The sequence below is a fragment of the Oncorhynchus gorbuscha genome, unplaced genomic scaffold, assembly GCF_021184085.1.
Source record: "Oncorhynchus gorbuscha isolate QuinsamMale2020 ecotype Even-year unplaced genomic scaffold, OgorEven_v1.0 Un_scaffold_745, whole genome shotgun sequence".
Classification (NCBI taxonomy): Eukaryota; Metazoa; Chordata; class Actinopteri; order Salmoniformes; family Salmonidae; genus Oncorhynchus; species Oncorhynchus gorbuscha.
Window position 1 is genome coordinate 205,233 of NW_025745790.1, and position 26,957 is coordinate 232,189.

The window sequence follows — 26,957 nt, forward strand, 5'->3', positions numbered from 1 at the left end:
CAGGATGACTACAGACAGCTCTGCAGTATATTTAGGCAGGTTAGCCTAGCTAAACAGGATGACTACAGACAGCTCTGCAGTATATTTAGGCAGGTTAGCCTAGCTAAACAGGATGACTACAGACAGCTCTGCAGTATATTTAGGCAGGTTAGCCTAGCTAAACAGGATGACTACAGACAGCTCTGCAGTATATTTAGGCAGGCTAGCCTAGCTAAACAGGATGACAGTACAGTGGGGGGAGAACATAACGTTAGATGGCCCGGCTGACTGACTGTTACTGCCTGAGATGAGATGATGACTTTAAGGAATACAAAAATGATAAAGTCATCAAATAAAAACTAATATACACAACTGAAATATTTTATTATTTCATAGTAATGTACTATTGTTCTATTGGGACCTGACAGAGACAATGGAAGTTGTTCTATGTTTTGGCAATAGAATATTCAACATTTTTGGCTTTGGATTTTCCATTACACAAACATAATAATTTTATTATAATTATTTGATAATTTATTTAATATCAAACAAATAATTGAACTTGAAAACCGTGGTAATTTAAAAAAAATTATCAAACTAAAAAGCAGAAAATGCTCAGCACTAATACTACAGTATATCCATCTCAACACTAATACTACAGTATATCCATCTCAACACTAATACTACAGTATATCCACCTCAACACTAATACTACAGTATATCCACCTCAACACTAATACTACAGTATATCCACCTCAACACTAATACTACAGTATATCCACCTCAGCATTAATACTACAGTATATCCACCTCAGCATTAATACTACAGTATATCCATCTCAACACTAATACTACAGTATATCCACCTCAACACTAATACTACAGTATATCCACCTCAGCATCAATACTACAGTATATCCATCTCAACACTAATACTACAGTATATCCACCTCAACACTAATACTACAGTATATCCATCTCAACACTAATACTACAGTATATCCACCTCAACACTAATACTACAGTATATCCACCTCAACACTAATACTACAGTATATCCACCTCAACACTAATACTACAGTATATCCATCTCAGCATTAATACTACAGTATATCCATCTCAACACTAATACTACAGTATATCCACCTCAACACTAATACTACAGTATATCCATCTCAACACTAATACTACAGTATATCCATCTCAACACTAATACTACAGTATATCCATCTCAACACTAATACTACAGTATATCCATCTCAACACTAATACATACTACAGTATATCCACCTCAGCACTAATACTACAGTATATCCACCTCAGCACTAATACTACAGTATATCCACCTCAACACTAATACATACTACAGTATATCCATCTCAGCACTAATACTACAGTATATCCATCTCAACACTAATACTACAGTATATCCATCTCAACACTAATACTACAGTATATCCACCTCAGCACTAATACTACAGTATATCCACCTCAACACTAATACTACAGTATATCCACCTCAACACTAATACTACAGTATATCCATCTCAACACTAATACTACAGTATATCCACCTCAACACCAATACTACAGTATATCCATCTCAACACTAATACTACAGTATATCCATCTCAACACTAATACTACAGTATATCCACCTCAACACTAATACTACAGTATATCCACCTCAACACTAATACTACAGTATATCCATCTCAACACTAATACTACAGTATATCCACCTCAACACTAATACTACAGTATATCCACCTCAACACTAATACATACTACAGTATATCCATCTCAACACTAATACTACAGTATATCCATCTCAACACTAATACTACAGTATATCCACCTCAGCACTAATACTACAGTATATCCACCTCAACACTAATACTACAGTATATCCACCTCAACACTAATACTACAGTATATCCATCTCAACACTAATACTACAGTATATCCATCTCAACACTAATACTACAGTATATCCACCTCAGCACTAATACTACAGTATATCCACCTCAGCACTAATACTACAGTATATCCATCTCAACACTAATACTACAGTATATCCATCTCAACACTAATACTACAGTATATCCACCTCAGCACTAATACTACAGTATATCCACCTCATCACTAATACTACAGTATATCCATCTCAACACTAATACTACAGTATATCCATCTCAACACTAATACTACAGTATATCCATCTCAGCACTAATACTACAGTATATCCATCTCAACACTAATACATACTACAGTATATCCATCTCAACACTAATACTACAGTATATCCACTTCAACACTAATACTACAGTATATCCACCTCAGCACTAATACTACAGTATATCCATCTCAACACTAATACTACAGTATATCCATCTCAACACTAATACTACAGTATATATACTAGTGTGTCATAATACGCTAACCCTGAGGAATATATACAGGACCATATCTTTGTCACTAGTGTATTGCAGTATTCGAGCCAGCATTTGTCGCTAAATCTAGTCCTCTCTGACCCCATGAGCAGGTATCTCTGTTTTGAATAGTTTCTACTCTCGCTGCCCATCTGAACACATAGCCACTCCTTCCTGCTCCAGCCCTGTGAAAACCACTCACAGTCAGCTGTGATGAAATGATAAAGAGATTTAATGATTAGTGATGTCATTGCTAGTATTCTAGACTCTCTGGTCTACTAACAACTTTCTGCTGTTTTCACTGAGGTTGTCCATGTTATTGATTCCTCTCTTCTCCTCTTATCCTCTCTTCTCCTCTCTCCACTTCTCTTCTCTTATATTCTCCTCTCTTCTCCTCTTCTATCTTCTCATCTCATCTCCGTTCTTCTCTCTCTCTTCTCTTCTCCTCTCTCCACTTCTCCTCTTCTCCTCTCTTCGGTTCTCCTCTCTTTCTATTCTCTTCTCCTCTCTTCTCGTCTCACTCTCTTCTCCTCTCTCCACTTCTCTTCTCTTATATTCTCCTCTCTTCTCCTCTTCTATCTTCTCATCTCTTCTCATCTCCGCTCTTCTCTTCTCTCTTCTCCTCTCTTCTCCTCTCTCCACTTCTCCTCTTCTCCTCTCTTCTCTTCTCCTCTCACTCTCTTCTCCTCTCTCCACGTCTCCTCTTCTCCTCTTCTCTCTCTTCTCTTCTCCTCTTTTCCTCTCTTCTCCTCTCTCTCTTCTCCACTTCCCCTCTTCTCCTCTCTCTTCTCTTCTCTCCACTTCTCCTCTTCTCCTCTCACTCTCTTCTCCTCTCTACTTCTTCTCTTCTCCTCTCTCTTCTCTTCTCCTCTCTTCTCTTCTCCTCTCTCTCTCTTCTCCTCTCTCTTCTCTTCTCCACTTCTCCTCTTCTCCTCTCACTCTCTTCTCCTCTCTACTTCTTCTCCTCTCTCTTCTCTTCTCCTCTCTTCTCTTCTCCTCTCACTCTCTTCTCCTCTCTACTTCTTCTCTTCTCCTCTCTCTTCTCCTCTCTTCTCTTCTCCTCTCTCTCTCTTCTCCTCTCTCCACTTCTCATCTTCTCCTCTCTCTTCTCCCTCCCTCTCTCTCTCTTCTCCTCTCTTTTCTTCTCCTCCACTTCTCCTCTTCTCCTCTCTCCTCTCCTCTCTCTCTCTTCTCCTCTCTTCTCCACTTCTCCTCTTCTCCTCTCTCTTCTCTCCTCTCTTCTCCTCTCTCTCTCCTCCTCTCTCCACTTCTCATCTTCTCTTCTCTCTCTTCTCTATGTTCCTCTTTTATTAGTGTATTTATCCTTTATTTAACCCGGTAAATAATCTCTTTTACTTCCTTCTTTAAATGTTTACCCCTCCTGTCTTTCCCCATCAGATTCTGAACTACTGTGGGAAGGGCAAAGTGCGCGTTTCCCTGGTAACCAAGAACGAGCCCTTTAGGCCCCACCCCCATGACTTGGTGGGCAAGGACTGCAAGGAGGGATTCTACGAAGCTGAGTTTGGCCCAGAGCGCAAGGTCTTCGCGTGAGTCACCCTTCATCACTTTACCCCATCATCATCCACTTTAGTTTATCTCACACACACTGTTACCATTATCATCATCACCAACATCATCATCATTATAATAAACACAGTCACCACCATCATCATTCTTTTACACTTTTAGTCACCATCAATATCGCCATCATCATCACCATCATCATCATCATCACCCTTTTCACTGTCATTTGCATCACCACCCCCTTGTCAAGGGCAGAGTCATGTAATATATGTTGTGGGAGTTCCTCCAGTTGTTTTGCATGTGATGAAGTGATCACACACACACACACACACACACACACACACACACACACACACACACACACACACACACACACACACACACACACACACACACACACACACACACACACACACACACACACACACACACACACACACACACACACACACACACACTAGTCCAAATGGATAGCCCCTCACTTTGCAAAACCACAATGCTGAGGGAATTCCCCAGATAATATCACTTTGTCTATGTATCTGTGTAACCGCTTGGGTTATACATGGAGACCATTTTGTGCCCCAGGACCCTGAGTTTCTGACTTCCCTATGCTTCGTATCTACAGCTTCCAGAATCTGGGTATCCAGTGTAACCGCGTGGGTTATACATGGAGACCATTTTGTGCCCCAGGACCCTGAGTTTCTGACTTCCCTATGTTTCGTATCCACAGCTTCCAGAATCTGGGTATCCAGTGTGTGAGGAGGAGAGAGGTAAAGGACTCCATCGTGCAGAGGATGACCAGAGGGATCAACCCATTCAATGGTGCGTTTCTCTCTCAGCTACAGTCTCTCTGGCTTTTCTCCCCCCCCTCTCTTCCTCTCTCTCTCGCTCTCTCTCGCTCTCTCTCTCCCCCTCTCTTCCCCTCTCTCTCCCCCTCTCTTCCTCTCTCCCCCTCTCTTCCTCCTCTCTCCCCCTCTCTTCCTCTCTCCCCCCTCTATTCCTCTCTCTCCCCCTCTCTTCCTCTCTCCCCACCCATCTTTCACATTTACTTTCTGACATATTAATTTAGAGTGAGAAGTAGATATATATACATGGTCTACTGCTGTCCTAACCACAACTAGACGGAGATAGATCTGTCAATTTCCTCCTAGAACTTCTATCCCCGGGTCTCTGCAGCATAGTGTCGTTGTTGTCTCCATTACAAGACAAGAGCGAACCTGCTTCCCCATTTTCATAACACACAGTTGTAGTGCTGGATGCCACATGAGTGTGTGTGTGTGTGTGTGTGTGTGTGTGTGTGTGTGTGTGTGTGTGTGTGTGTGTGTGTGTGTGTGTGTGTGTGTGTGTGTGTGTGTGTGTGTGTGTGTGTGTGTGTGTGTGTGTGTGTGTGTGTGTGTGTGTGTGTGTGTGTGTGTGTGTGTGCTGAAGGTGTGCAGCCTCTGATAACATTGAAAACATGAAGTACTGCCATACAAGCCATTGTAATGATTGGGTAGTACTACCATACAATCCATTGTAATGGTATATAGATACCGTCCTGTAGGTTTTCTGTCCAGCCCTGTTCCTGGAGAGATACCTCCAGGTTCTCTAGATTAGGGTTGGACAGAAAACCTACTGGGCGGTATCTCTCCAAGAACAGGGTTGGAGTTAGAACCTACTGGACAGTAGTTCTCCAGAAACAGGATTGGAGTTATAACCTACTGGACAGTAGCTCTCCAAGAACAGGGTTGGAGTTAGAACCTACTGGACAATAGTTCTCCAGAAACAGGATTGGAGTTATAACCTACTGGTCAGTAGCTCTCCAAGAACAGGGTTGGAGTTATAACCTACTGGACAGTAGCTCTCCAGAAACAGGATTGGAGTTAGAACCTACTGGACAGTATCTCTCCAAGAACAGGGTTGGAGTTAGAACCTACTGGACAGTAGCTCTCCAAGAACAGGGTTGGAGTTAGAACCTACTGGACAGTAGCTCTCCAGAAACAGGATTGGAGTTATAACCTACTGGACAGTAGCTCTCCAAGAACAGGGTTGGAGTTAGAACCTACTGGACAGTAGCTCTCCAAGAACAGGGTTGGAGTTATAACCTACTGGACAGTATCTCTCCAAGAACAGGGTTGGAGTTATAACCTACTGGACAGTATCTCTCCAAGAACAGGGTTGGAGTTAGAACCTACTGGACAGTAGCTCTCCAGAAACAGGATTGGAGTTATAACCTACTGGACAGTAGCTCTCCAAGAACAGGGTTGGAGTTATAACCTACTGGACAGTAGCTCTCCAAGAACAGGGTTGGAGTTAGAACCTACTGGACAGTAGCTCTCCAAGAACAGGGTTGGAGTTAGAACCTACTGGACAGTAGTTCTCCAAGAACAGGGTTGGAGTTATAACCTACTGGACAGTAATTCTCCAAGAACAGGGTTGGAGTTATAACCTACTGGACAGTATCTCCCCAGGAACAGGGTTGGAGTTATAACCTACTGGACAGTAATTCTCCAGGAACAGGGTTGGAGTTTAAACCTACAGGATGTTAGCTCTCCCGGAACAAGGTTGGAGTGCCCTGATATAGGGCCTTAACTGGCAGCACAGGCTAGCTCTGATTTGTCAATAGCAAATGAGGAAATCTGGTCACCGTTTGGCCATACAGAACTTGAGTGTTGTTAAAAGGAAGTAGAAGTCATTATTCATCGATGTGAATAACACACAGCAGTTCTGTTACTAAACTTTGTACCAATTCTGTTACACCACTTCCTCTCCTCTCCCTTTGACTGTTTTACCTCATCATGTCCGCTACTCTTTACGGCTCGACGGTCTAAGCAAGACGGTGGTAACAACATGTGTATCTAGATTGAGATTAAGATTGAGATTGAGATTAAGATTAAGATTGAGATTAAGATTGAGATTGAGATTAAGATTAAGATTGAGATTAAGATTGAGATTGTTCTTTTCAAATGTAGCACCATGAATAGCTCTGTTTATCTGACCCTTATGTATCCATGTGAAACAACTTTGTTGTGTGATTTAAACAAGGAGAAATGAGTAGCCCTGTTATCTGGCCCTTATGGATCAATGTGAAACAACTTTGTTGTGTGATTTAAACAAGGAGAAACACATAAATCAATCCTGGGATGGAGACAGACAATAGGTTTTTACAGACAACACACTTGGCAGGTGTGAGTTTGGAGGAATTAGATTGGAATTGAGAAAACAAGAGCACCTTGTAGAGCATAAGGGTCCAACTCATTCCATGGAGGGACTAGTGTCTGCAGGCTGTTTGGTTTTTCCTTTCAATTAAGACCCAGACAACCAGGTGAGTGAAGTTCCTTACTAATCAGTGACCTTAATTCATCAATTAAGACCCAGACAACCAGGTGAGTGAAGTTCCTTACTAATCAGTGACCTTAATTCATCAATTAAGACCCAGACAACCAGGTGAGTGAAGTTCCTTACTAATCAGTGACCTTAATTCATCAATTAAGACCCAGACAACCAGGTGAGTGAAGTTCCTTACTAATCAGTGACCTTAATTCATCAATTAAGACCCAGACAACCAGGTGAGTGAAGTTCCTTACTAATCAGTGACCTTAATTCATCAATTAAGACCCAGACAACCAGGTGAGTGAAGTTCCTTACTAATCAGTGACCTTAATTCATCAATCAAGTACAAGGGAGGAGAGAAAACCCTCAGACACTCAGCCCTCTGTGGAATGAGTTTGACACCTGCAATGTAGAATAACTAGAGTTTCCAGTCCAGGTCGTTGTTTCCGTGGTGACGGTCGGTGGCGAGTTGTCGCGACAATGGTCGAATGGCAAGGCAAGAGAAGAACATTTCACTTCTGCAGTGAAACACAGCTGCTTCCTGTATAGGGAGAGATACAGACACACACACACACACACACACACACACACACACACACACACACACACACACACACACACACACACACACACACACACACACACACACACACACACACACACACACACACACACACACACACACACACACAGAGCCCCCCTTTCGTTTATGTATACAGACCACTAGGTCTGCTTCTACATGGGGAAATGGCTGACATCATTTTAAAAAATGGAATTCCATTTTGTTCATTTTTTTTGTTCCTGTGAGCTCAATGCACAGTTTCCCTTAAAGGTAAATCAGATCCAGCCTGAACTGTGTGATGTAGTAGGGAGTTGTAGTTTCTCTAAAGGTAAATCAGATCCACCCGAACTGTGCCATGTAGTAGGGAGTTGTAGTTTCTCTAAAGATAAATCAGATCCAGCCTGAACTGTGTGATGTAGTAGGGAGTTGTAGTTTCCAACAGGCCAATATTCGACAGAGGGTTAATCAATGGATTTGAAGGTGGTTTCTAGACAGGTTGGGACGAGGGTTAATCAATGGATTTGAAGGTGGTTTCTAGACAGGTTGGGACGAGGGTTAATCAATGGATTTGAAGGTGGTTTCTAGACAGGTTGGGACGAGGGTTAATCAATGGATTTGAAGGTGGTTTCTAGACAGGTTGGGACGAGGGTTAATCAATGGATTTGAAGGTGGTTTCTAGACAGGTTGGGACGAGGGTTAATCAATGGATTTGAAGGTGGTTTCTTGACAGCCAAAGAGATTATTCATAAGGGGGACAAGATTCAGCTTCCCCGTCTCAGTCCTCTCAGCCTCCACCTGCTTAACCTCTCTCTCTCTCTCTCTCTCTCTCTCTCTCTCTCTCTCTCTCTCTCTCTCTCTCTCTCTCTCTCTCTCTCTCTCTCACACACACACACACACACACACACACACACACACACACACACACACACACACACACACACACACACACACACACACACACACACACACACACACACACACACACACACACACACACACACACACACACACACACACTGCCACTCTGCCTCCCCTCTCTCACCCTTCCTCATTCTCACAGTACCTACCTACAGTACCAGCTAATCAACCCAGCTCCAAACCCAGGCCTCTCTAGATGCCTGCCTGCCTGCCTGCCTGCCTGCCTGCCTGCCTGCCTGCCTGCCTGCCTGCCTGCCTGCCTGCCTGCCTGCCTGCCTGCTTGCCTGCCTGCCTGCCTGCCTGCCTGTCAGTCAGTCAGTCAGTCAGTCAGTCAGTCTGCTTGTCTGTCTGTCTGTCTACCTGCCTGCCTGCCTGCCTGCCTGCCTGCCTGCCTGCCTGCCTGCCTGCCTGCCTGCCTGCCTGCCTGCCTGTCTGTCTGTCTGTCTGTCTGTCTGTCTGTCTGTCCGTCCGTCTGTCTGCCTGTCTGTCCGCCTGTCTGCCTGTCTGTCTGTCGGTGTCTGGCCGGCACACACACACACGCAAGTGTGAGAACGTCTATTTCCACTTCTATTAGAGGTGCTGATGTGTGCCACCCTCTCGGCTTGCCTGTCGGACTTCAAGTCAACATACACAGTTTAATGCATACAGTAGTGGACCCTACCTCCTTCCCCTTGCTCTGTCTGGTCATTGTGGTTTTACCAGGGCTGCTGTCTACGTCAATTCTCCTCTCTCCCCCTCTCTAAGCCCCTCCCTCACTCCCCTCTTCCTCCTTCCCTCTCTCCCCCTCTCTAAGCCCCTCCCTCACTCCCCTCTTCCTCCTTCCCTCTCTCTTTCGAGTCAGAAGTCGTCATTGGTGCCCCGACAGTCTCGTTTCTCAAGTCTGCGTTACACACACCTACACACAGACATACACACTTATACACACACTGATATTTCCACCTGCGGTGACATCTCTAGGCGTCACAATGGTGATGCTGTAGGAGGGATAACCTCTAGAGAGAACGCAGAGAGAGAGAGAGAACCCAGAGAGAGAGAAGGAGAGAACCCAGAGAGAGAGAAAGAGAACCCAGAGAGTGAAAGAGAACCCAGAGAGAGAGAGGACCCAGAGAGAGAGAGGGAGAGAACCCACAGAGAGAGAAAGAGAACCCAGAGAGTGAAAGTGAACCCAGAGAGAGAGAACCCAGAGAGAGAGAAGGAGAGAACCCAGAGAGAGAGAAAGAGAACCCAGAGAGTGAAAGAGAACCCAGAGAGAGAGAGAGAGGACCCAGAGAGAGAGGGAGAGAAACCAGAGAGAGAGAGAGAACCCAGAGAGAGAGGGAGAGAACCCAGAGAGAGAGAAAGAGAACCCAGAGAGTGAAAGTGAACCCAGAGAGAGAGAAAGAGAACCCAGAGAGAGAAAGAGAACCCAGAGAGTGAAAGAGAACCCAGAGAGAGAGAAAGAGAACCCAGAGAGTGAAAGAGAACCCAGAGAGAGAGAAAGAGAACCCAGAGAGAGAGAGGGAGAGAACCCAGAGAAAGAGAACCCAGAGAGTGAAAGAGAACCCAGAGAGAGAGAAAGAGAACCCAGAGAGAGAGAGCGAGAGAACCCAGAGAGAGAGAAAGAGAACCCAGAGAGTGAAAGAGAACCCAGAGAGAGAGAGAGAGAGAGAGAGAGAGAGAGAGAGAGAGAGGACCCAGAGAGAGAGAAAGAGAACCCAGAGAGTGAAAGAGAACCCAGAGAGAGAGAGAGAGAGAGAGAGAGAGAGAGAGAGCCAGAGAGAGAGAGAGGGACCCAGAGAGAGAGAGAGAGAGAGAGAGAGAGAGAGAGAGAGGACCCAGAGAGAGAGAGAGGACCCAGAGAGATAGGCAAGAAGGGCATTCTACGCTATCAAAAGGAATATAAAATTCAACATACCAATTAGGATCTGGCTAAAAATACTTATATCAGTTATGGAACCCATTGCCCTTTATGGTTGTGAGGTCTGGGGTCCGCTCACCAACCAAGAATTCACAAAATGGGACAAACAACAAATTAAGACTCTGCATGCAGAATTCTGCAAAAATATCCTCAGTGTACAACGTAAAACACCAAATAATGCATTTGGCCGATACCCACTAATTATCAAAATCCAGAAAAGAGCCGTTAAATTCTACAACCACCTAAAAGGAAGCGATTCCCAAGCCATCACCTACAGAGAGATGAACCTGGAGAAGAGTCCCTGAAGCAAGCTGGTCCTGGGGCTCTGTTCACAAACACACCCCACAGAGCCCCAGGACAGCAGCACAATTAGACCCAATCAAATCATGAGAAAACAAAAAGATAATTACTTGACACATTGGAAAGAATTAACAAAAAAACAGAGCAAACTAGAACGCTATTTGGCCCTAAACAGAGAGTACACAGTGGCAGAATACCTGACCACTGTGACTGACCCAAACTTAAGGAAAGCTTTGACTATGTACAGACTCAGTGACCATAGCCTTGCTATTGAGAAAGGCCGCCGTAGGCAGACCTGGCTCTCAAGAGAAGACAGGCTTTGTGCTCACTGCCCACAAAATGAGGTGGAAACTGAGCTGCACTTCCTATCCTCCTGCCAAATGTATAACCATATTAGAGACACATATTTTTCTCAGATTCCACAAAGAATATGAAAACCCAATTTTGATAAACTCCCATATCTACTGAGTGAAATACCACAGTGTGCCATCACAGCAGCAAGATGTGTGAGCTGTTGCCACAAGAAAAGGACAACCAGTGAAGAACAAACACCATTGTAAATACAACCCACGAGAGAGAGAGAGAGAGAGAGAGAGGGGCGCAGAGAGTTAGAGAGAGGCAGAAAGAGAAAGAGAGAGGCAGAAAGAGAAAGGCAGAAAGAGAAAGAGAGAGGCAGAAAGAGAGAAAGCGTGGGCTGATATGAAACATGGTCACCGTACGTGTGTGTGGGGGTGTGACACTTTTGGGCTGTCAAAACCGTTAATGCATGTGTGTGTGTGTGGGGGGGGGGGGGGGGGGGGGGGACCTATATCCGTGTGTGGATGAGTAGGTCTAAGAGTCTGTGGGTTGTATCTGTGACGTTTCTAACCACCCTAACTTAAGCACTACCTGCGTGTGAGGCTGGGGGAACCTCCCACGTGCCCCATATCAGAGCCCAAAGGGTAGAGGGTAGACGTCTTGTAAGACACGCTCCAACGCTCTACTGCACATCTCTCACTCACTCCCTCCCTCTCTCTGCCTCTCTCTCTCTCTCTCTCTGCCTCTCTCTCTGCCTCTCTCTCCCTCTCTCTCTCTAACTCTCTCTCTGCCTCTAACTCTCTCTCTCTCTCTAACTCTCTCTGTCTCTCTCTCTCTCTCTCTCTCTAACTCTCTCTGCCTCTCTCTCTAACTCTCTCTCTGCCTCTAACTCTCTCTCTCTCTAACTCTCTCTCCTCCTCTCTCTCTCTCTCTCTAACTCTCTCTGCCTCTCTCTCTAACTCTCTCTCTGCCTCTCTCTCTCTCTAACTCTCTCTCTGCCTCTCTCTCTCTCTCTCTCTCTCTCTCTCTCTCTCTCTCTCTCTGCCTCTCTCTCTCTCTCTCTCTCTCTAACTCTCTCTCTGCCTCTACCTCTCTCTCTCTCTAACTCTCTCTCTCTACCTCTCTCTCTCTCTCCCTCTCTCTCTCTCAATTCAATTTCAATTCAATTCAAGGGGCTTTATTGGCATGAGAAACATGTGTTAACATTGCCAAAGCAAGTGAGGTAGATAATATATAAAGTTAATATATAAAGTGAAAACAATCCAAATGAACAGTAAACATTACACATACAGAAGTTTCAAAACAATAAATACATTACAAATGTCAAATTATATATATACAGTGTTTTAACAATGTGCAAATGGTTAAAGGATACAAGATAAAATAAATTAGCATAAATATGGGTTGTATTTACAATGGTGTTTGTTCTTCACTGGTTGACCTTTTCTTGTGGCAACAGGTCACACATCTTGCTGCTGTGATGCACACTGTGGTATTTCACCCAGTAGATATGGGAGTTTTTCAAAATTGGGTTTGTTTTCGAATCCTTTGTGGATCTGTGTAATCTGAGGGAAATATGTCTCTCTAATATGGTCATACATTGGGCAGGAGGTTCGGAAGTGCAGCTCAGTTTCCACCTCATTTTGTGGGCAGTGAGCACATAGCCTGTCTTCTCTTGAGAGCCATGTCTGCCTACGGCGGCCTTTCTCAATAGCAAGGCTTTGCTCACGAAGTCTGTACATAGTCAAAGGTTTCCTTAAGTTTGGGTCAGTCACAGTGGTCAGCTGTTCTGCCACTGTGTACTCTCTGTTTAGGGCCGCACACACTCTCTCTCTCTCCCTCTCTCTCTCTCTCTCTCTCTCTCTCTCTCTCTCTCTCTCTCTCTCTCTCTCTCTCTCTCTCTCTCTCTCTCTCTCTCTCTCTCTCTCTCTTTCCCTCTCCCTCTCTCTTTCCCTCTCCCTCTCTTTCATGCCCTACCGCTCTCTCTTAGATCCCTGTGCAACCCAGTCTCCCTTTCCTTCTCTGTCTATCTTATTTTAACTTTTTTGAAAAGAGATGATGTTTCTCTTTCTTTCCTATTGTGGTCAATAGTGTTTCAACTACGTGGAAACGAGTAGCCTGTCTACTACTCACGTATTCAACCACTGAACAAGGTCGTGTGTTGTGTGTGTGTGTGTGTGTGTGTGTGTGTGTGTGTGTGTGTGTGTGTGTGTGTGTGTGTGTGTGTGTGTGTGTGTGTGTGTGTGTGTGTGTGTGTGTGTGTGTGTGTGTGTGTGTGTGTGCGTGCGTGCGTGCGTGCCTGTGCCTGTGCGTGTGTGTGTGTATATTTACTTGACGTTTGATTGGCTGACTGACTGATTGATGTCCCCGCAGTGCCTCGGGAGCAGCTGTTACAGACCGAGGAGTACGACCTGAACGTGGTGCGTCTCTGTCTGCAGGTGTTCCTACAGGACGACAGCGGACACTACAACCGCGCGCTCAACCCCATTGTCACAAACCCCATCTACGATAACAGTGAGTATAGCTAGGCTAATGCTAGCTAGCTTAAATAACTTCATATACGATAACCGTAAAAATAGCCAGGCTAATGCTAGCACCAACGCTAGCCAGGCTAATGCTCGCTAGCACCACCCCCATCTGCAGCAACAGAGAGTATCCAGTAGCTAGGCTAACCCTAGCTTGCTTACAGACCTCTATATACATTACCAGTGAGCGCTGTAGCCAGGCTAGCACTAGCTAGGACTAACCCTAGCCGGGCTAAAGCTAGCTAGCACCAACCTCATCTAAGACAACAGTGAGTCGAACCAAGAGTGACTACTACGCTAATGCTATCTTATGACGACCTGGCTACATTCTCTGTCTATTTCTGTTCATAGACAAAGAGGAAGCAAGCAGACCACAAACTCAACATTAACATGAATGTTTTAAGCAGCACTGTTGCCGTGGTTCACTTCCTCATATGAAAGCATGCATGTGATTCTCTATCTCGTTAGAGAGCACTCCAAAATAACTTGATGCCCGTGTCGTCTGTCCCTAGTGCTCTGGTGTTAAACTGCCCGACTGAAACTGGTGAAAGTTATTCTTTATACCTGACAAGAGTGTAGGGTTAAAAAGATTTCACTCACAATATACATACATGGCATGCTTGCGCACACACACACGCGCACACACACACACACACACACACACCGTGTGACCTTTGCCATCTCCTCTCCTGTAACCTTTGTCAACAAGGGGCTCCGAACACGGCTGAGCTGCGTATCTGTCGGGTCAACAGGAACAGTGGCTGTGTGAAGGGAGGAGACGAGATCTTTCTGCTGTGTGATAAAGTCCAGAAAGGTACAGTATGTCCACAGATTGGAAAGAAATTGAAAATATGTATTCTCACCTTCCCTTCCATGGATCACAATGTACTGCTATGGGACTCCCGATCACGGGCCGGTTGTGATGCTATATGTGTCTCTTTTCATCCATCCATATATACATATATACATACATACATCCATCCATCCATCCAGACAGACAGACAGACAGACAGACAGACAGACAGACAGACAGACAGACAGACAGACAGACAGACAGACAGACAGACAGACAGACAGACAGACAGACAGACAGACAGACAGACAGACAGACAGACAGACAGACAGACAGACAGACAGACAGACAGACAGACAGACAGACAGACAGACAGACAGACAGACAGACAGACAGACAGACAGCCATCCTTCCTTAGTCATAGTCCTTGTCTCTCCTCTCCTATTCACTCATTCCTTCATCTCCTCATCCCTCCATCCCTTCCATTCCCTGCTCCTGTCCAGATGACATTGAGGTGCGTTTCTTCACTCCTGGCTGGGAGGCTAAGGGCTCCTTCTCCCAGGCTGACGTTCACCGCCAGGTGGCCATCGTCTTTAAGAGCCCGCCTTACTACGACACGTCCATCACCGGCCCGGTCACTGTGCACATGCAGTTACGCCGTCCCACCGACCAGGAAGTCAGCGAGCCCATGGAGTTCAGATATCTACCCGACGACAAGGGTGAGGAAGCCATCTCATTTTTAAAATATTCATTCTCTCCCTGTTGTAATCATAGTTTACTCATTCATATTGACTGCTCTATTAATCAGGAACATACCATGTGAATGTTGGTTTGCGCTGGCTGACACTTTAACATAGTATCTGTGTGTTGTCTACAGATCCCTATGGTTGCCAGGAGAAGAAGAGGAGAAGAGAGCACCTGATGAAAGCCTTACCCGGGTTGCTACCTTTAGGTGGAATGAATCCCATGAACAGACCAAAGGCAGTACCACACAGTCCCATGGCCCAGTCCATGAGGAAAGGTAAGAGAACACACACACACACACACACACACACACACACACACACACACACACACACACACACACACACACACACACACACACACACACACACACACACACACACACACACACACACACACACACACACACACACAACAAACCACGTGACCAACCCTGACCTAGACCCAGTCACTGATCCTCTTTATCTTAGAGCAGTCAATATGAATGAGTAAACTATGATTGTGTCTATAAGGTAGTAGTTTTGGAATTGTTAGGTTAGATTACTTGTTGGTTATTACTGCATTGTCGGAACTAGAAGCACAAGCATTTCGCTACACTCGCATTAACATCTGCTAACCACGTGTATGTGACAAATACAATTTGATTTGATTTAAACCACCTGCTACCTCTCTTTATCTGTGTCTGTCTGTGGAATGCACTCACACACACACACACACACACACACACACACACACACACACACACACACACACACACACACACACACACACACACACACACACACACACACACACACACACACACACACATAATATCTCCTACTGAAATAAACGCACGAAAGTCGTGATATTGATGGAACTTTATTTAACAACCTGGTCTCAGAGCAAAACACATTATATTTTACGAAATCAATGGCACTATTTAGCATGATATGTTACTTTACATTAGGTTACATTACATTGGCCTACCAATGTAATAGCGGTCGTACAATATAATACGAATTGCAGGACGTATAGTTTCCTACACCTTGATCGCATTTGACCCGTTTAATATTATGTATTACATTCGACTAGTTTGGTGTTTTTGGGCTCCCGAGTGGTGCATTGGTCTAAGGCACTGCATCGCTGTGCTCGAGGCATCACTACAGACCCTGGTTCGATCCCGGGCTGCATCACAACCGGCCCGTGATCGGGAGTCCCATAGTGTGGCTCACAATTGGCACAGCATCATCCGGGTAAGGGGAGGGTTTGGCCGAGGTAGGCCGTCATTGTAAATAATAATTTGTTCTTCACTGACTTGCCTCGTTAAATAAAGGTTAAATAATATATTTATTTTTTAAAGTTTGAGGTTCGACTAGTTTAGTGTGATATATTACGTTCAACTAGTTTATTATGATATATTATCTTTGACAAGTTTAGTATGATATATTACGTTAAGCTTAGGGTTAGGAGTTAGGTTAAATGGTAAAGGTTATAGTTAGCGGAAGGGTAGCCAACATGTTAAGTAGCTGCAAAGTAGCTAAAAAGTAGTAAGTAGTTGTAAAATTGCTAATTAGCTAAAACGCGAAAGTTGTCCATGATTAGATTCGAACGCACAACATTTGAGTCGCTAGCTCCACGTTCACGTTATACATATCACACTAAAAAGAGTGGCTTGGATTTTAGGAAAATATTTGACGTTTTTGCTCTTGAGACCAGGCTGTATTTAAGCCTTGTTGTAGAGATATATTTCTATATACACAACAATACTAATCTCCAAATCTCCTCTTTGCCAGACATCAACAACATGTACATGAAACAGCCCTCTCCCGCTATGATGCGTCAAACCCCTCCTACCATGTACAACCACGCCAACCAACATTACCAACAACATAGCCCTCAGCAGCGCACAATGATGACATCCATCAACCAGATGTGGCCCCAACCCAACCCGACTTTGTCCCTGGAGACCATCAGAATTAACCCCTCGAGCACCGGTAGTAACCAGGGTAACGGTATGCAGCAACAGCAGGTGAACCACTGTGTTACCTCTGGGTACCTTCATGGAGGGGAGAGCAGTGGTAGTAACCAGGGTAACGGTGGTGGTAACATCCTGCCCCAACTCACCATGGGGGACCTGCAATGTCTGGGTCTGGAGCCCAATCTCCAGGGTCCTTCGGCCAGTCATGCCCTGCCCGGTGGGCCTGATCTCCAGCTCCACCACCAGCAGCCTCACCCCCAGCACCCTCACCAGCGGCAGCACTTCCACCACCAACAGCATAGACAGCAGCAGCTCCACCAGAGGAAAGGGCCATCCTTTACCCAGGGCATGGGGAGCCAGGAAGGGCAGATCCAGGGGAGTCAGACCCAGACCCTGGGCCTCCAGGCACCCTGGAGCAACGGTGGCGAAGTGGGGTCCCTGGGGTTGGGCTTCCTCCTGGATAGCGTGGAGAGTGATGAGATCATCCAGGGCCTGGTGGGAGGAGGGGGCCCTCAGGCCACCTTCCAACTGAAGCAGGAGCCCCTAACTGGGGGACAGGAGGGCCAGATGACCGCCTCTTGTTCCTTCTCCGCCTCGGACGGCCAGCAGCAGCAGTCGTACGCCAACCTCCTTCCCCGGCCTATGAGTAACAGCAACGGCATCACCATGGAGACAGCAAGGCATGAAAGCACCAATAGCAACTCCAACAACATCCAGGCCCTCAAGAACTTACAGAACCCCTTTACCCCAGCCAATGGAATGGGGCAAGAAGGTACCCATTTTGACTCCTTGGCTGCCTGGGCCTTTTTACTCCACCGCAGTGACTTGGCACATTCTCAGCCCGTGGGAAATGCTTCTGGACGTCTCCGTGAGCAAATGCTTAGTCATCTTGTCTGTGCAAGAATGTGGTCAGAACATGTGAACAGACATAGAGATATTTTCAGGGCAAAGGTAACTCAACTGGCTATATGAATATGATATGAATGTACTTTTTTTTTTTTTTATATCACTCAATCAGTCTCAGAGTTAGATGGGTTGAGTTCTCTGCCAACAGAAGAAATCAATGCTTTGTGGTTTTAACATGATGAATATGCTTTTGAGGAAAAGGAGGATAAAGGTTAAGATAAACACGTGATAGTATGTTTTTGTTGACACTTTACTTGAAGTGGGCTGTTATAATGGCCTTACACCTTCCATGAAATGACCCCAAATCATGTTGTTAAGTTAAAAAGAACACACCGTTAAAATGGTTCACACCTTTCAAACCAATGAGGGTTCGGAACTTTAAAGCCGACTATCTCAGGAGGATCTTTTATCAGATAGAACCTTGTAGTTCTAATGTTCCGATTCTACTGTTCCGTGTTCCGTGACAGTGTTATGTTGCAGTGGAATGTTGGTCATAGAGCCTCCAGAGTGGCCCGGTGGTCTAAGACACTGTTCTAGCTGTGCCACTAGAGATCCTGGTTTGAGTCCAGGCTCTGTCGCAGCCGGCCGCGACCGGGAGACCCAAGGGGCGGTGCACAATTGGCCCAGTGTCGTTTGGATTAGAGGAGGGTTTGGCCGGCTGGGATGCTCTTGTCCCATCGCGCTCTAGCCAGGCGCTATGCACGCCGACACGGTCGCCAGGTGACACTGTGTTTGCTCCAACACATTGGTGCGGCTGTCTTCTGGGTTAAGCGGACATTGTGTCAAGAAGCAGTGCGGCTTGGCTGGGTCTTGTTTAGCAGGACGCACAGCTCTCGACCTTCGCCTCTCCCGAGTCCGTAGGGGAGTTGCAGCGATGGGACAAGACTGTAACTACCAATTGGGGAGAAAAAGAGGTAAAAATACCCCAAAAACATTTATAAAGGTTGAGCATAAAAACTGTCATGACCTGTTACGTCAGCTGTTATAACAGCATCATAGAGGTATTATGACAAGTCCACTTTGGGTAAAGTGTTCTATGTCCTGTACATCTACAATAAAGCCAGTTGAGAGTTTAGCATGTTCAATCTCTACAAATGCTATAGCTCTGAAGAGTGGCGAGGTACTCAGATTCCCTCAGAGGAAGATTCTGGGAGTGTCCAGTCAGTCACTGTTGGAATACTTCAGAGATGCATCCTTGTTTCCTTAACCTATCGTGTCACTCACTGAGCTACAAGTGATAGTATATCTGAAAGCAAGGTGACCACCTTATTACTTCCACCAATCCAACCAAAATGAGATCCGTGACGACTTCAGGTGAGGTAGGAAGGAAGGATGCATTTCTAAAGTACTTCGACAGGACCAGTGGTAGGTAGCACTGTGGTATTCCCTGGTAATGGCTATGTCATATTAATAATCACGTGTGCTATCTATCCCAGAGTTCTCAGAGCATTGTGATGTAATCAACACTATGGAACATCCCAAATGGCACCCTATTCCCCAGTGCACTATATTAGGGCTCTGATCAAAACTAGTGCACGGCATAGGGGATAAGGTGCAGTTTGGCATGCTGACCGTGGTTCCACATCAAATGCATCAGTTACTTTTCATGTCATAATTTACCCAAATACTGTATGTATGGTTTATAAATAATGTATGTATGGTTTATAAATGTTGATGGGTTTTTGTCTTAAAAAGTTGTTATTATTTTGATGAACAACATTTTGTAAGCTGATGATGTTTCTGTGGTATTTTCCTAAATGTTTTATGCAAATAATTCTTAATAAAAATCTTAATTTTATTCCAGACAAGTTTGCAATTGATTGTATCGAATGGGAAACAACATACATAGTGCTCATTTCCAGTGGACGAAATAATCAGTATTTCATATTTGCCATAATCTCTGAAACAAAAGCGTTACTTAATTGTGTCAGGCGACATATATATATTTGCCCTTGTTCTTGTACCTTTTCAATGACATTTGAGCCTAATAATTTAAAGTGCAACTTATCCTTTGATCTAAGATATGAAATATGAAAGATCGTTACAGATCGGCCCTAATGTAACAACGTTGACAGTATCTTTTACCAATAGCAAGATGTTTTTCTCGTGAGTCTGTCCTTGTCAGACACAGGTCCTTTCTGGAGGCTGGACAGCCAATCCCGTAGCTCTACTGTGGTTATATTCATGCTCACTTTTTTAGTTGTTTACCTTCTAAGTTGCCTATTGCATGATTTACAGTAAACCAGTGTTCACCATTCCAGTCTTTGGATGGAGCAATAGTTATCTGTGGTGATGCAATGCCTGGTGTTCTGGTAAATGGATACAGTGTTTTTAACCACCCCACTGTCCAAATATCCAGTCATGCTTTTTCAAAACACTTTTTTTTCTTCTTCTTTTCTTGGCATGCATACCAAATGGTAGCCTATTCCCTATGTAGTGCACTATTTTTGACCAGGGCCCTATAGAGTTGAAGCCTCGTTGGACTCAAAAGTAGTGCACAGTGGTGGGAAAAGTACCCAGTTGTCATACTTGAGTAATAATAAAGATATCCTTAACAGAAAATGACTCAAGTAAAAGTGAAAGTCACCCGGTAAAATACTACTTGAGTAAAAGTCTAAACGGATTTGCTTTTAGATATACTTAAGTATCAAAAGTATATGTAATTGCTCAAATGTACTTGTCAACAGTAAAAGTAGAAATAATTTCAATTTGCTTATATTGAACAAACCAGACGGCACCATTTTCTTGTTTATTTTTTACATTACGGAAAGGCAGGAACACACTCCAACACTCAGACATCATTTACAGATAGGCAGGAACACACTCCAACACTCAGACATCATTTACAGATAGGCAGGAACACACTCCAACACTCAGACATCATTTACAGATAGGCAGGAACACACTCCAACACTCAGACATCATTTACAGATAGCCAGGGTCACACTCTAACACTCAGACATCATTTACAGATAGGCAGGAACACACTCCAACACTCAGACATCATTTACAGATAGGCAGGAACACACTCCAACACTCAGACATCATTTACAGATAGGCAGGAACACACTCCAACACTCAGACATCATTTACAGATAGGCAGGAACACACTCCAACACTCAGACATCATTTACAGATAGGCAGGAACACACTCCAACACTCAGACATCATTTACAGATAGGCAGGAACACACTCCAACACTCAGACGTAATTTAGAAACAAAGCATTTGTGTTTAGTGAGTCAGATCAGAGGACCGAGGTTAAGACAGTTGAAGTTGGATATTCAACAGATATTCGCACTTTCAAACCTCAATAGCTTTCAAACCACTTGAGCCACAGACTCCAAATAAGTGTCATGCTGTTGGAAAAAGTGTGCACAACATTGCACAGGTCTTATTTTCACAATTTGGACATTAATTCACTTTCCAAATCTAATAAACATGTGGAAATGTGAGGAGCATTTTGTATTCCTAGTTGAATTAGTTAGGGAGCGTAAACAAAGTACAAACTTTTTTTTACATTTGAATTTCGATAGCTCCTTGGTCATGTGACCTACTTGCCCCAAACAAGGTTCAGAATGTCCAATGACTACCCTTCTATATTCCACACCCTTTGGTTTGTTAATTTTCATCTCACTCGATTTTACATGAATTTGACTTCAAACAAGGTTCAGAATGTACAGTCAGTGGGCCATACACATTGCACGCACTTTAGATTGTCCATTTTCATCTCACTTGATTTTACATTAATTTTTCTGAATTTAAAACTTCAATAGCTCCTTGGTCATGTGACCTACTGGACTCAAACAAACTTCAGAATGTCCACGGACTAGCCTTATATATTGCACACTCTTGTTTGTGTACTGTAAAATCATGCCGTGTAACGTCCATTTTTTTAGCGTTTTAAATTTCAAAAGTTCCTTGGTCATGTCAATTACACACCTAAGAAGCGTGCAGTGGATAATATACACCCATATTGCATAACCTCTAGTCATGTATCTTCTATACTGTTGTACATGAATATTAGTTTGACAGTTAGGGGGTTCAGTCCAGTGTTGTGTTTAACCCTTTTCTTTAGTATTTATTCATAATAATTGGTAGTTCTAAGTACTTATTTTCCCAGTTTTTTATTTTGCCACAGTATTTAACAGCGGTAGACAATAGGAGAGAGACAGATAATATCTCCTTTCATCGTTACTATCAACCTTAAAGGAAAAGGCCAAAGTATTGGCGCATTGTGTCTTCTAACTGCCCAAGAATAGGATCCAAAGTGTCAGGAAATGTTTGTTCCCATAAATACAAAGGAGGATGTGTCTCCGAGAGGTCAACCGATTATGATTTTTCAACGCCGATACCGATACCGATTATTGGAGGGCCAAAAACCCCGATACCGATTAATCGGCTGATTTTTATATAGATATTTGTAATAATGACAAGTACAACAATTCTGAATTAACAATGAACAGTTTTATTTTAACTTAATATAAAACATAAATAAAATCTATTTAGTCTCAAATAAATAATGAAACATGTTCAATTTGGTTTAAATAATGCAAAAACACGGTGTTGGAGAAGAAAGTAAAAGTGAAATATGTGCCATGTAAAAAAGCTAACGTTTAAGTTCCTTACTCAGAACACGAGAACATATGAAGGCTGGAGGTTCAATATTCCCAGTTCTTCAATATTCCCAGTTAAGTTTTAGGTTGTAGTTATTATAGGAATTATAACGCGCCGACTACTTCTCTCAGTACCATTTGTGTTTCCTATACAGTACCTTTGACTATTGGATGTTCCTATAGGCACTTTAGTATTGCCAGCCTAATCTCGGGAGTTGATAGGTCATGCCAATTCATCGGTCGACCTCTAGTCTCTCCTCATACATCTGGCACTTTAGTCAGACTTCCAGACTGTGTAAAAACGTTATGATGGGGCCGGCAACGGAGTTCCCATTGGCTAAGCACCAAGGAGACCAATCAGGAGAGAATACATACAGGTCAAGGGTGCCAATTGAAAGTCAAGGGGTGTGTCTGTGCCTTTTGGAACCCCTGTGGTTCAAGTCAAGAGCTTACCCTTCCCCTTTCAGTCTGCTCTGCGCATGTCTGAAAGTGACAGAGTCAGCAGCCAAGAGAGTTTTTCACAATATGTGAGATAAATTATTACAATTATGAATGTAGGTAAATGTAGGTAAAATGCTAATATGTATTAGATCCAGAACCATGGAATAACTATAGTCCACTGACAATATAAGGGTAGTCAGTGAAACATTCTGAACCGTGTTTGAAGACAGTAGGTTACATGACCAAGGAGCTATTGAAAATTGAAAGTTTGACAAATTCATGTAGAAACATGTGAGAGGAAAATGGACAAACTAAAGGATGTACAGTGTGTAGGCCCATTGTGTGGACATTCTGAACCATGTTTGAAGACAATGACGAAAGAGCTATTGAAATAAAAAAATTATAATAAATAATTTAAAATTATGCGAGATGTAAATCGACAAAAAAAAGTGAGCGCAATGTGTGTCTATGCCATTGGGTTAGCTAGATCCAGTTTTTAAAGTTTTGGGAATAATGGTGAAAGAGCTATTGAAATGTGAAAAATGTGTTTGTCACTATATTGACGGTCCCTAACTGCTGTTGGTGAACGTAAGGAAAACTACAGGCGAATATCCGTCAAATATCCAATCTGAAACTAGCTTTACCTCGGTGGTCAGAGGCAGTAGGGATGACCAGGGATGTTCTCTTGATATGTGTGTGAATTGGACCACTTTCCTGTTCTGCTGAGCATTTCAAACATAACGAGTACTTTTGGGTGACAGGGAAAAGGTATGGAATAGAAAGTACATCATTTTCTTTAGGAATGTAGTGGTGTAAAAGTAAAAGTAGTCAAAAATATAAATAGTAAAGTACAGATATCCCAAAAATGATTGATTCAAGACGTAGACAGGTTCCTCTATTCTGGTAGTTAATATTAAAGAACCATTACAAAACAGTTCTGGAAGTTTTTAGTGTTTTGTTTTCATTAGATGTGACTGTACAGTACCTTTTAAAGACACAGGACATTCATTTAATATATCATTTTACAGTTCTTGTTGTCAGGCTGAAATAGTGTAATCGATCAGAGGTCAGAACTTCTGTCTATGTGATAAGAGGCTATTTCCCGCTGATGAACAGATGGAATATCTTAACATCCAATCCATTATTGCCTAACTAATGTTACTGGAAGGTACACCGACCGGTGGCAGGTAGCCTAGTGGTTAGAGCATTGGGCCTGTAACCAGCAGGTAACCTAGTGGTTAGAGTGTTGGGCCAGTAACCAGCAGGTAACCTAGTGGTTAGAGCATTGGGCCAGTAACCAGCAGGTAACCTAGTGGTTAGAGCATTGGGCCAGTAACCAGCAGGTAGCCTAGTGGTTAGAGCATTGGGCCAGTAACCAGCAGGTAGCCTAGTGGTTAGAGCATTGGGCCAGTAACCATCAGGTAACCTAGTGGTTAGAGCATTGGGCCTGTAACCAGCAGGTAGCCTAGTGGTTAGAGTGTTGGGCCAGTAACCAGCAGGTAACCTAGTGGTTAGAGCATTGGGCCAGTAACCATCAGGTAACCTAGTGGTTAGAGCATTGGGCCAGTAACCAGCAGGTAACCTAGTGGTTAGAGCATTGGGCCAGTAACCAGCAGGTAACCTAGTGGTTAGAGCATTGGGCCAGTAACCAGCAGGTAACCTAGTGGTTAGAGCATTGGGCCAGTAACCATCAGGTAACCTAGTGGTTAGAGTGTTGGGCCAGTAACCAGCAGGTAGCCTAGTGGTTAGAGCATTGGGCCAGTAACCAGCAGGTAACCTAGTGGTTATGGCATTGGGCCAGTAACCAGCAGGTAACCTAGTGGTTAGAGCGTTGGGCCAGTAACCAGCAGGTAACCTAGTGGTTAGAGCATTGGGCCAGTAACCATCAGGTAACCTAGTGGTTAGAGCATTGGGCCAGTAACCAGCAGGTAACCTAGTGGTTAGAGCGTTGGGCCAGTAACCAGCAGGTAACCTAGTGGTTAGAGCATTGGGCCAGTAACCATCAGGTAACCTAGTGGTTAGAGTGTTGGGCCAGTAACCATCAGGTAACCTAGTGGTTAGAGCATTGGGCCTGTAACCAGCAGGTAGCCTAGTGGTTAGACCATTGGGCCTGTAACCAGCAGGTAGCCTAGTGGTTAGAGTGTTGGGCCAGTAACCAGCAGGTAGCCTAGTGGTTAGAGCGTTGGGCCAGTAACTGAAGGGTTGCTGAATCGAATCTCCAGCTGACAAGGTAAAAATATGTCCTTCTGCCCCTGAACAAGGCAATAAACCACTGTTCCTAGGCTGTCATTGTAAATAAGTCAGTTAGAAACAAATTCTTATTTATCATGACGGCCTTCCGGGGAACAATGGGTTAACAGTCGTTCTGCCCCTGAACAAGGCAGTTAACCCACTCTTCCCCTGAACAAGGCAGTTAACCCACTCTTCCCCTGAACAAGGCAGTTAACCCACTGTTCCCCTGAACAAGGCAGTTAACCCACTCTTCCCCTGAACAAGGCAGTTAACCCACTCTTCCCCTGAACAAGGCAGTTAACCCACTCTTCCCCTGAACAAGGCAGTTAACCCACTCTTCCCCTGAACAAGGCAGTTAACCCACTGTTCCCCTGAACAAGACAGTTAACCCACTCTTCCCCTGAACAAGGCAGTTAACCCACTGTTCCCCTGAACAAGGCAGTTAACCCACTGTTCCCCTGAACAAGGCAGTTAACCCACTGTTCCCCTGAGCAAGGCAGTTAACCCACTGTTCCCCTGAACAAGGCAGTTAACCCACTGTTCCCCTGAACAAGGCAGTTAACCCACTCTTCCCCGTCATTTTAGATAATATTTTTTTTTTAACTGACTTGCCTCATTAAATAAAGGTTACATTTTTAAACGTAAAAAGTGAGGCACCATAATCCAATGTAAAATGACTCAACATAAAGCTTTCCCATCATGCTTTCTATTAAATACTGTTGCCAAAGTCATCCCCTAGGCTAGCCTCAGTTCTCTAAAGTTATTTTGTCATCGTTGACTGCAACGACGTTTCCATGCACAGTTTTTATGCGACTAAAGTCATACCTTATAAAAAACATAATCAGGACAGCTGTGATGGAACCATTAATTTTCAGTACAATTATATAAATGCCAACAGATAATTTTGTTTGTTTGACATGGTGGGATCTTTTTGTACAGGTCAGATGTATTATGCGTTATATTGGTATAATAACCATCATATCGAAGTAAACTTGGTGTCATGTGATGACATTGTCCCACTACCACTCTGCGAAACCATACATATGAAATAAGGTATAATGAACTTCTCAGGGTGGTGGAAGGACACAGTAGGAGCTTGATGCTCCTTTCCAATCAATGCTGAGGTTCTTATACTGGTGGCTTGAGGATCAATGGTGGCTTGAGGATCAATGGTGGCTTGAGGATCAATGGTGGCTTGAGGATCAATGGTGGCATGAGGATCAATGGTGGCTTGAGGATCAATAGTGGCTTGAGGATCAATGGTGGCATGAGGATCAATGGTGGCTTGAGGATCAATGGTGGCATGAGGATCAATGGTGGCTTGAGGATCAATGGTGGCATGAGGATCAATGGTGGCATGAGGATCAATGGTGGCATGAGGATCAATGGTGGCATGAGGATCAATGGTGGCATGAGGATCAATGGTGGCATGAGGATCAATGGTGGCATGAGGATCAATGGTGGCTTGAGGATCAATGGTGGCATGAGGATCAATGGTGGCATGAGGATCAATGGTGGCA

The 26,957-nt window shown here is 44.1% G+C and overlaps 1 protein-coding gene across 1 annotated transcript in view; it reads left to right on the plus strand.

The window, feature by feature from the left end:
* The window catches only part of rel (v-rel avian reticuloendotheliosis viral oncogene homolog), a 29,820-nt gene extending 11,029 nt beyond the window's left edge, over positions 1-18,791 (plus strand). The window contains exons 4-10 of the mRNA XM_046335418.1: positions 3,810-3,958; positions 4,666-4,757; positions 13,595-13,735; positions 14,456-14,560; positions 15,043-15,258; positions 15,417-15,560; positions 17,059-18,791. Of these exons, the coding sequence (XP_046191374.1) occupies positions 3,810-3,958; positions 4,666-4,757; positions 13,595-13,735; positions 14,456-14,560; positions 15,043-15,258; positions 15,417-15,560; positions 17,059-18,215 (2,004 nt within the window). The 3' untranslated portion in view covers positions 18,216-18,791. The remainder of the gene's footprint in view (positions 1-3,809; positions 3,959-4,665; positions 4,758-13,594; positions 13,736-14,455; positions 14,561-15,042; positions 15,259-15,416; positions 15,561-17,058) is intronic.
* The last annotated feature ends 8,166 nt before the right edge of the window (positions 18,792-26,957 follow it).